Source organism: Electrona antarctica (assembly GCF_951216825.1).
Source record: "Electrona antarctica genome assembly, chromosome: 4".
NCBI classification, from domain to species: Eukaryota; Metazoa; Chordata; class Actinopteri; order Myctophiformes; family Myctophidae; genus Electrona; species Electrona antarctica.
The window spans coordinates 2,666,595-2,678,471 of NC_136809.1; the positions used below are offsets into that span (position 1 = coordinate 2,666,595).

General features: G+C 45.3%; 1 protein-coding gene across 2 annotated transcripts in view; it reads left to right on the forward strand.

The window, feature by feature from the left end:
* Positions 1–11,877, forward strand: part of mvb12a (multivesicular body subunit 12A) — a 46,789-nt gene that overhangs the window by 8,921 nt on the left and 25,991 nt on the right. For both annotated transcript variants that reach the window (XM_079498921.1, XM_079498922.1), the window contains exons 3-4: positions 1,476–1,559; positions 9,572–9,671. In XM_079498921.1, the coding sequence (XP_079355047.1) occupies positions 1,476–1,559; positions 9,572–9,671 (184 nt within the window). The remainder of the gene's footprint in view (positions 1–1,475; positions 1,560–9,571; positions 9,672–11,877) is intronic.

An 11,877-nucleotide genomic window follows, 5' to 3' on the forward strand; every position in this document is an offset into this window, starting at 1 on the left:
CGAAGTGGAGGACAAAAAGAGACTCCGGGGAGGGATTCCCCGGATGTTGGGTTAGTGGCAGGCCTTACTGGAGCCTATACAGTGTATATTACAAGCACTGCTGGGAGACAAACCCACACAAACAATGTACAACTATGGTATTTAGCAGACACACAACACAGGTGCGGGGTTTGGCAGGAGGTTCCCCTTACTCAGTTCTCACCCTTATGACTTTATCGGGTGAGCGAGTACTGGAGACAAGTCTAGCTATAGGCTTTGTCGTAGAGAAAGGTTTTTAACCTAGTCTTGAATGTGCAGAGCGTGTCAGCCCCATGGACCGAAGCCGGGAGAAGGTTCCACAGCTGAGGTGCCTGGGACCTAAACGCCCTGCCTCCTATTGTAACTTTTGATATTTTTGGGACAGTAAGCATTTTTGCATACTGTAAACGCACTGGTGTTCTATTTGGTTTGTAGGGATCGATGAGTTCTTTGAGATATTGTGGTGCCTGACCATTGAGCGCTTTGTAAGTGAGGAGAAGAATTTTGAACTCTATTCTGTATTTAACCGGGAGCCAGTGTACAGCATTTTGAACTAGCTGTAGGCTTTTCAGAGACTTACTTGGGCAGCCTGACAATAGCAAGTTGCAGTAGTCCAGCCTTGAGGTAACAAATGCGTGGACGTTTTTCTGCATCATTTTTGGACAGGATGTGCCTTTGCAATATTACGCAGGTGAAAAAAGGCAGTCTTTGAGATTTGTTTGATGTGAGATTTGAAGGACATATCTTGATCAAAGATAACTCCCAGATTCTTTACAGTGGCCTTGGAGGCCAAGGTAATGCCATCTAGGGAAAAGTTCTCGTCGGCTAGTTTGTCTCTTAGGGGCTTAGGGCCAATAACGATAACTTCCGTTTTGTCAGAGTTGAGGAGTAGGTAATTACGGGTCATCCAACTCTTTATGTCTTTAAGACATGCTTGAAGTTTGACTAGTTGGTCCGTTTCGTTCGGTTTCATCGATAGATATAGTTGAGTGTCGTCCGCGTAACAGTGGAAATCTATAGAGTGTTCCCTGATGATGTTACCCAGAGGGAGCATATATAAAGAGAAAAGTATTGGTCCAAGCACAGAGCCTTGTGGAACTCCGTATTTGACCTTTTCACGTGTTGAGGATCCATCATTGACATTAACAAACTGAAATAGTACATATGTATAGTATAATATTATTATACTATACATATGTACTATAAAGTGCTATCTACGTAACATGCTATAAGTCTGTATAAAATGCTATCTAAGTCTACATGAAGTGCTATCTAAGGGGGTAGGGTAAGTGCTACAGGCCATGATGGAGTCTGAAAAGGTGGGTTTTCAGACTACGGCGGAAGATTGGGAGTGAGGCTGCAGTTCTGATTGTAATGTTCGTTCTAGTCACATGCTATAAATGGCTTAATTTTTACCACTTCTAGTTAATAATCCCCAGACTTCTCTTTCTCTTCAGATCAGTATTACAGAAGATGGAGCCACAGCCAACTTCACTCGAACGTTTGGGATGAAGTCTGGCTATTACCTCTGCTACAGCAAGGTAACACAGCCAGCCACACACCAGGATATATATTACCTCTATTACCTCTATTACCTCTATTACCTCTATTACCTCTATTACCTCTGCTACAGCAAGGTAACACAGCCAGCCACACACCAGGATATATATTACCTCTATTACCTCTATTACCTCTATTACCTCTATTACCTCTGCTACAGCAAGGTAACACAGCCAGCCACACACCAGGATATATACGATGATGTGTTACCAAGGTAACACAGCCAGCCACACACCAGGATATATACGATGATGTGTTACCAAGGTAACACAGCCAGCCACACACCAGGATATATACGATGATGTGTTACCAAGGTAACACAGCCAGCCACACACCAGGATATATACGATGATGTGTTACCAAGGTAACACAGCCAGCCACACACCAGGATATATACGATGATGTGTTACCAAGGTAACACAGCCAGCCACACACCAGGATATATACGATGATGTGTTACCAAGGTAACACAGCCAGCCACACATAGTATATAGGGCTTTCACTTCTAGTCATTTCTACTAGTTTTAAAGTGTACATTTAAAAAATTTGTACATTGGTGACTATAACTATAATCTAGTTGATCTTGAGGCCTACAAAAACGAGGGAAAACAATCCTTATCAACTAGTCAACTAGTACCAACAAGGTCGACTAGTGGATTTACTAGTCGACTAGTTGAATAGTCGACTTGTTGCTTAACCCATTCTGGGTGGGAACCCCTTTTGGTGTTTTAAACATTATGTTATAATTTAGCTATTGAAAAATAGCAGATCTACAAGCTCATAGCGCGCCACCGAGTGGCGTGCTACAAGCTTGTAGGTCTGCTATTTTAGAAAAATCGTGAAAATGTGGCACAAATCTTTGAATATATATTCTTTCAGAGCGAACGTTTTTAACTCAAATCTTTGCTTCTGGGAGGGGGGGGGGGGGGGGGGGGGGGGTCCCTGGAACTACATATTTTCAGATGGGGGTCAAATACATATAAAACCCGAGGTTTTTCAGAAAACTGTCATGATTTATAAGACATTTGTAGAATTTGGTGTCAGTCCAAAATGGGTTCAAGCCCTGCACGTACTACTGGGTTCAAGCCCTGTGCATACTACTGGGTTCAAGCCCTGTGCATACTACTGGGTTCAAGCCCTGTGCATACTACTGGGTTCAAGCCCTGTGCATACTACTGGGTTCAAGCCCTGTGCATACTACTGGGTTCAAGCCCTGTGCATACTACTGGGTTCAAGCCCTGTGCATACTACTGGGTTCAAGCCCTGTGCATACTACTGGGTTCAAGCCCTGTGCATACTACTGGGTTCAAGCCCTGTGCATACTACTGGGTTCAAGCCCTGTGCATACTACTGGGTTCAAGCCCTGTGCATACTACTGGGTTCAAGCCCTGTGCATACTACTGGGTTCAAGCCCTGTGCATACTACTGGGTTCAAGCCCTGTGCATACTACTATGGGTTCAAGCCCTGTGCATACTACTGGGTTCAAGCCCTGTGCATACTACTGGGTTCAAGCCCTGTGCATACTACTGGGTTCAAGCCCTGCGCATACTACTGGGTTCAAGCCCTGCGCATACTACTGGGTTCAAGCCCTGTGCATACTACTGGGTTCAAGCCCTGTGCATACTACTGGGTTCAAGCCCTGTGCATACTACTGGGTTCAAGCCCTGTGCATACTACTGGGTTCAAGCCCTGTGCGTACTACTATGGGTTCAAGCCCTGTGCATACTACTGGGTTCAAGCCCTGCGCATACTACTGGGTTCAAGCCCTGCGCATACTACTATGGGTTCAAGCCCTGCGCGTACTACTATGGGTTCAAGCCCTGTGCATACTACTGGGTTCAAGCCCTGTGCATACTACTGGGTTCAAGCCCTGTGCATACTACTATGGGTTCAAGCCCTGTGCATACTACTGGGTTCAAGCCCTGTGCATACTACTGGGTTCAAGCCCTGTGCATACTACTGGGTTCAAGCCCTGTGCATACTACTGGGTTCAAGCCCTGTGCATACTACTATGGGTTCAAGCCCTGTGCATACTACTGGGTTCAAGCCCTGTGCATACTACTGGGTTCAAGCCCTGTGCATACTACTGGGTTCAAGCCCTGTGCATACTACTGGGTTCAAGCCCTGCGCGTACTACTATGGGTTCAAGCCCTGTGCATACTACTGGGTTCAAGCCCTGTGCATACTACTGGGTTCAAGCCCTGTGCATACTACTGGGTTCAAGCCCTGCGCATACTACTATGGGTTCAAGCCCTGTGCATACTACTATGGGTTCAAGCCCTGCGCATACTACTGGGTTCAAGCCCTGTGCATACTACTGGGTTCAAGCCCTGCGCATACTACTATGGGTTCAAGCCCTGTGCATACTACTGGGTTCAAGCCCTGTGCATACTACTGGGTTCAAGCCCTGCGCGTACTACTATGGGTTCAAGCCCTGTGCATACTACTGGGTTCAAGCCCTGCGCATTCTACTATGGGTTCAAGCCCTGTGCATACTACTATGGGTTCAAGCCCTGCGCATACTACTATGGGTTCAAGCCCTGCGCGTACTACTATGGGTTCAAGCCCTGTGCATACTACTGGGTTCAAGCCCTGCGCGTACTACTATGGGTTCAAGCCCTGTGCATACTACTGGGTTCAAGCCCTGTGCATACTACTATGGGTTCAAGCCCTGTGCATACTACTGGGTTCAAGCCCTGTGCATACTACTGGGTTCAAGCCCTGCGCATTCTACTATGGGTTCAAGCCCTGTGCATACTACTGGGTTCAAGCCCTGCGCGTACTACTATGGGTTCAAGCCCTGTGCATACTACTGGGTTCAAGCCCTGCGCATACTACTATGGGTTCAAGCCCTGTGCATACTACTGGGTTCAAGCCCTGTGCATACTACTATGGGTTCAAGCCCTGTGCATACTACTGGGTTCAAGCCCTGCGCATTCTACTATGGGTTCAAGCCCTGTGCATACTACTGGGTTCAAGCCCTACGCATACTACTGGGTTCAAGCCCTGTGCATACTACTGGGTTCAAGCCCTGCGCGTACTACTATGGGTTCAAGCCCTGTGCATACTACTGGGTTCAAGCCCTGCGCGTACTACTATGGGTTCAAGCCCTGCGCATACTACTATGGGTTCAAGCCCTGTGCATACTACTGGGTTCAAGCCCTGCGCATTCTACTATGGGTTCAAGCCCTGTGCATACTACTGGGTTCAAGCCCTACGCATACTACTGGGTTCAAGCCCTGTGCATACTACTGGGTTCAAGCCCTGTGCATACTACTGGGTTCAAGCCCTACGCATACTACTGGGTTCAAGCCCTGTGCATACTACTGGGTTCAAGCCCTACGCATACTACTGGGTTCAAGCCCTGTGCATACTACTGGGTTCAAGCCCTGTGCATACTACTATGGGTTCAAGCCCTGTGCATACTACTGGGTTCAAGCCCTGTGCATACTACTGGGTTCAAGCCCTACGCATACTACTGGGTTCAAGCCCTGTGCATACTACTGGGTTCAAGCCCTACGCATACTACTGGGTTCAAGCCCTGTGCATACTACTGGGTTCAAGCCCTACGCATACTACTGGGTTCAAGCCCTGTGCATACTACTATGGGTTCAAGCCCTGTGCATACTACTGGGTTCAAGCCCTGTGCATACTACTGGGTTCAAGCCCTGCGCATACTACTGGGTTCAAGCCCTGCGCATACTACTGGGTTCAAGCCCTGCGCATACTACTATGGGTTCAAGCCCTGCGCATACTACTATGGGTTCAAGCCCTGCGCATACTACTGGGTTCAAGCCCTGTGCATACTACTGGGTTCAAGCCCTGCGCATACTACTGGGTTCAAGCCCTGTGCATACTACTATGGGTTCAAGCCCTGCGCATACTACTATGGGTTCAAGCCCTGTGCATACTACTATGGGTTCAAGCCCTGCGCATACTACTATGGGTTCAAGCCCTGTGCATACTACTGGGTTCAAGCCCTGCGCATACTACTGGGTTCAAGCCCTGTGCATACTACTATGGGTTCAAGCCCTGCACATACTACTGGGTTCAAGCCCTGCGCATACTACTATGGGTTCAAGCCCTGCGCATACTACTGGGTTCAAGCCCTGCGCATACTACTGGGTTCAAGCCCTGTGCATACTACTGGGTTCAAGCCCTGCGCATACTACTCGTATACAATCAAATAAAAATAGAAACTCTGTTTTTCAAACTCCATCCATTTCAAACATACAGGGCTGATGTACATTCAGCTGATCTACATCCATACGTTGTGAGCTTAAATCGTGTGAAGTGCTCTTATTATCGTACATCATCATGACGTAAACATGTCGGTTTGCTCAGACACGTATAGGGATGGAGCCCCGGAAATCGGGTCCATTACAAACCCGGTTCGGCATTTATCGAGACCCGATTATCAATACGCTTTTGGCTTGTCGAGCATGTTATCGGGCAGCAGCTGACGTCATGGACCACTCGCTATAGAATAAGAAGCAGGCGCATAGCGTGGATTAAATGGACCACTCGCTATAGAATAAGGAGCAGGCGCATAGCATGGATTAAATGGACCACTCGCTATAGAATAAGGAGCAGGCGCATAGCGTGGATTAAATGGACCACTCGCTATAGAATAAGGAGCAGGCGCATAGCGTGTATTAAATGGACCACTCGCTATAGAATAAGGAGCAGGCGCATAGCGTGGATTAAATGGGGCGCATCTCCAGCCGTAGGTGTGAACGGTTTTGCCGACGTGCGAATGGGGGACAATTTAAAACAAAGGCGGCTTTCTGTAGTTTCTGTAGTTTTGCTACTAACATAAATTTGCATGCACAAGGGCTGCCATGTGTCATGGTAACCTGACCAAGGGCTGCCATGTGTCATGGTAACCTGACCAAGGGCTGCCATGTGTCATGGTAACCTGACCAAGGGCTGCCATGTGTCATGGTAACCTGACCAAGGGCTGCCATGTGTCATGGTAACCTGACCAAGGGCTGCCATGTGTCATGGTAACCTGACCAAGGGCTGCCATGTGTCATGGTAACCTGACCAAGGGCTGCCATGTGTCATGGTAACCTGCACAAGGGCTGCCATGTGTCATGGTAACCTGACCAAGGGCTGCCATGTGTCACGGTAACCTGCACAAGGGCTGCCATGTGTCACGGTAACCTGCACAAGGGCTGCCATGTGTCATGGTAACCTGACCAAGGGCTGCCATGTGTCATGGTAACCTGACCAAGGGCTGCCATGTGTCATGGTAACCTGACCAAGGGCTGCCATGTGTCATGGTAACCTGACCAAGGGCTGCCATGTGTCATGGTAACCTGCGCCGTGGAAGTATGGTGGGACGGGTGGAAAGGTTTGGTTACATTTTAAAAGACAAGAGGGGAGCTAAATGCAATAATGTAGCACAGTTGTTAACTTAATTAGTAGGCTACATGCACGAAAGGGAACATTTCGACAATGCATAGGCATCTGTCAATAATGCATTGTATTAAACCCAAATGCGATAGCAGCGATACCTCTGCATGTCTGCACCGAGTGGAAACACGGGAGCCGTCGGCTGCTGCAGCGAAACAACAATCCTCTTCCACCCAAGGCATGCGTGCTGCTTGCCTTGCTACCCTGCAAGACGGACTCCGTTGCCATCATTTATAATCCAATTCATAACGTTTGGGGAACTCAAAACTCCCTGCCAAAGTTCTAATAACGATTGGACTTCTCAGTCTATAGTTGCCGAAAAGGCAGATATTTGTAGATTGTAGATTGGCTATTTTTGGTGCGTGACACCGTCGTACGATGACGTATACACGCTTTTAATGTGTCGGTACACAATTAACTCTGTTAGAAAAGACCTTTTAATGTGTCGGTACACAATTAACTCTGTTAGAAAAGACCTTTTAATGTGTCGGTACACAATTAACTCTGTTAGAAAAGACCTTTTAATGTGTCGGTACACAATTAACTCTGTTAGAAAAGACCTTTTAATGTGTCGGTACACAATTAACTCTGTTAGAAAAGACCTTTTAATGTGTCGGTACACAATTAACTCTGTTAGAAAAGACCTTTTAATGTGTCGGTACACAATTAACTCTGTTAGAAAAGTAGGCCTACTGTATTTCAAGACCCTAGTCAAATGTAGTGCAAGGGATGTTTTGGTTGGTTCAAATAAAAAGAAGATTATAGAAAGTGTGTGTGTGTGTGTGTGTGTGTGTGTGTGTGTGTGTGTGTGTGTGTGTGTGTGTGTGTGTGTGTGTGTGTGTGTGTGTGTGTGTGTGTGTGTGTGTGTGTGTGTGTGTGTGTGTGTGTGTGTGTGTGTGTGTGTGTGCACACTCACAACTCTCAAACTCTCACAACTGGACAATACAAATAAGGTTCAGAATGTATTGTCTCCCAGCTTCCACAAAATAGCAAATGCTCGATAGTAGGCTCGATAAGGACCCGATAAGGCTCGATAAGGACCCGGCTCGATAAGGACCCGATAAGGCTCGATAAGGACCCGATAAGGCTCGATAAGGACCCGATAAGGCTGGATAAGGACCTGATAAGGCTGGATAAGGACCCGATAAGGCTCGATAAGGACCCGATAAGGCTCGATAAGGACCCGATAAGGCTCGATAAGGACCCGATAAGGCTGGATAAGGACCCGATAAGGCTCGATAAGGACCCGATAAGGCTCGATAAGGACCCGATAAGGCTGGATAAGGGCCCGCTAAGGCTCGATAAGGACCCGATAAGGCTCGATAAGGACCCGATAAGGCTCGATAAGGTGATCGTTATCAATAAAAAAATACGAGCTCCATCCCGACACGTACGTAAACATGTCTGTTTGCTCAGACACGTATGACGTGAATTCTCCATGCATTGTCAATGACATTTAATGTCTGTGTTAGGACAAAAAATCAGATTTGCTCAGACAGACACATGACACAGATTCCAGTGTTTTCGTCGACTAAAACTATGACGAAAAATGTTCGTCGACTACCTTTTTTCACTGACGGAAATTAAATGGGAACGAAATGAGAACTAAGCTACAATGACTAAAACTAAGACTAAATATACTGACAATTTCGTCAGCAAATAAAAACTAGAGTAAAAGTCATTTTCTACAAGCTCACAACGCGTCGCAGCGCGACGCGTTGTGAGCTTGTAGATCGGCTATTTTCAGCAAGTGTAAAATCAGTCATTACGACGGCATCAAGGCCCGCCAAAATACATTTTACTCGACCAAATCACCTGTAGATTTAGTCGACTAAAATCTTATGATATTTAGTCGACTAAAACTAGACTAACACTAAATCATTGCAGGTGACTAAAATGGGAAAAGTTGCTGCCAAAAACAACACTGGCAGATTTTCCATTCATGTAATGTCTGTGTTGAGACAGAAATCTACACTATAGCTGAATATAGACGTTGGGATAAGGAAGGGCTTTAGCATGGATGAAAATAGCCTTGCTGTCAGGAGGAAACCTCATAACTTAACATAATCTTTGAGGTTTTTGATTTTTTTTGGCATAACTATAGAGCGTTGCAGACCCTGCTGTTCATCTAAGAACACATAAACATTGTACTCTGTGACCCTGCTGTTCATCTAAGAACACATAAACATTGTACTCTGTGACCCTGCTGTTCATCTAAGAACACATAAACATTGTACTCTGTGACCCTGCTGTTCATCTAAGAACACATAAACATTGTACTCTGTGACCCTGCTGTTCATCTAAGAACACATAAACATTGTACTCTGTGACCCTGCTGTTCATCTAAGAACACATAAACATCGTACTCTGTGACCCTGCTGTTCATCTAAGAACACATAAACATCGTACTCTGTGACCCTGCTGTTCATCTAAGAACACATAAACATCGTACTCTGTGACCCTGCTGTTCATCTAAGAACACATAAACATTGTACTCTGTGACCCTGCTGTTCATCTAAGCTGCTGTTCTGCCTGTCTGCGTGTTTGTGTTGTATCTTTTTGTTCCTCTCTCAGGAGTTATCGGGCGGTATGGTGGTGTCAGATGTTCAGATCATCACAGACAAGGAGACCATCCCTCACGGCTACTGCTACATAGCAGAGTACCTGGAGCATAGTGAGTACTACTACTACTACTACTACTACTACTACTACATAGCAGAGTACCTGGAGCATAGTGAGTACTACTACTACTACTACTACTACTACTACTACTACTACATAGCAGAGTACCTGGAGCATAGTGAGTACTACTACTACTACTACTACTACTACTGCTACATAGCAGAGTACCTGGAGCATAGTGAGTACTACTACTACTACTACTACTACTACTGCTACATAGCAGAGTACCTAGAGCATAGTGACTACTACTACTACTACTGCTACATAGCAGAGTACCTAGAGCATAGTGAGTACTACTACTACTACTACTGCTACATAGCAGAGTACCTAGAGCATAGTGAGTACTACTACTGCTACATAGCAGAGTACCTGGCAGCGGTGGCCGAACGGATAGCGGCGCGGTCTTGATACCGGAAGGTTCCTAGTTCGAATCAGCCGTCCGACACGTTAAAATTACCACCGTTGAAGTGCCCTTGAACAAGGCATTGAACCACTACGATGAAATGTGTTCTATGAGCAGGGCCTGGCTGGAAACAAGTTCTTGAGCTTAGCCCAGATACCCTGGGTAAATATAGATTTCATTTCATTTCATTTCATTTCATTGCATAGTGAGTACTACTACTACTACTACTACTACTACTACTACTACTACTGCTACATAGCAGAGTACCTAGAGCATAGTGAGTACTACTACTACTACTACTACTACTACTACATAGCAGAGTACCTAGAGCATAATGAGTACTACTACTACTTCTACTACTACTACTACTACTACTACTACTGCTACATAGCAGAGTACCTAGAGCATAGTGAGTACTACTACTACTACTACTGCTACATAGCAGAGTACCTAGAGCATAGTGAGTACTACTACTACTACTACTACTGCTACTACTACTGCTACATAGCAGAGTACCTAGAGCATAGTGACTACTACTACTACTACTACTACTACTACTACTGCTACATAGCAGAGTACCTAGAGCATAGTGAGTACTACTACTACTACTACTACTACTACTACTACTACATAGCAGAGTACCTAGAGCATAGTGATTACTACTACTACTACTACTACTACTACTACTACTACTACTACTACTACTACATAGCAGAGTACCTAGAGCATAGTGAGTACTACTACTACTACTACTACTACTGCTACATAGCAGAGTACCTAGAGCATAGTGACTACTACTACTACTACTACTACTGCTACATAGCAGAGTACCTAGAGCATAGTGAGTACTACTACTACTACTACTACTACTACTACTACTGCTACATAGCAGAGTACCTAGAGCATAGTGAGTACTACTACTACTACTACTACTACTACTACTACTGCTACATAGCAGAGTACCTAGAGCATAGTGAGTACTACTACTACTACTGCTACATAGCAGAGTACCTAGAGCATAGTGAGTACTACTACTACTACTGCTACATAGCAGAGTACCTAGAGCATAGTGAGTACTACTACTACTACTACTACTGCTACATAGCAGAGTACCTAGAGCATAGTGACTACTACTACTACTACTACTACTGCTACATAGCAGAGTACCTAGAGCATAGTGAGTACTACTACTACTACTACTACTACTACTACTACTGCTACATAGCAGAGTACCTAGAGCATAGTGAGTACTACTACTACTACTACTACTACTACTACTACTGCTACATAGCAGAGTACCTAGAGCATAGTGAGTACTACTACTACTACTACTACTACTACTACTACTACTACTACTACTACTACTACTACTACTACTACTACATAGCAGAGTACCTAGAGCATAGTGAGTACTACTACTACTACTACTACTACTGCTACATAGCAGAGTACCTAGAGCATAGTGACTACTACTACTACTACTACTACTACTACTACTACTACTACTACTACTACTACTACTACTACTACTACTACTACTACATAGCAGAGTACCTAGAGCATAGTGAGTACTACTACTACTACTACTACTACTACTGCTACATAGCAGAGTACCTAGAGCATAGTGACTACTACTACTACTACTACTACTACTACTACTACTACTACTACTACTACTACTACTACTACTACTACTGCTACATAGCAGAGTACCTAGAGCATAGTGACTACTACTACTACTACTACTACTACTACTACTACTGCTACATAGCAGAGTACCTAGAGCATAGTGAGT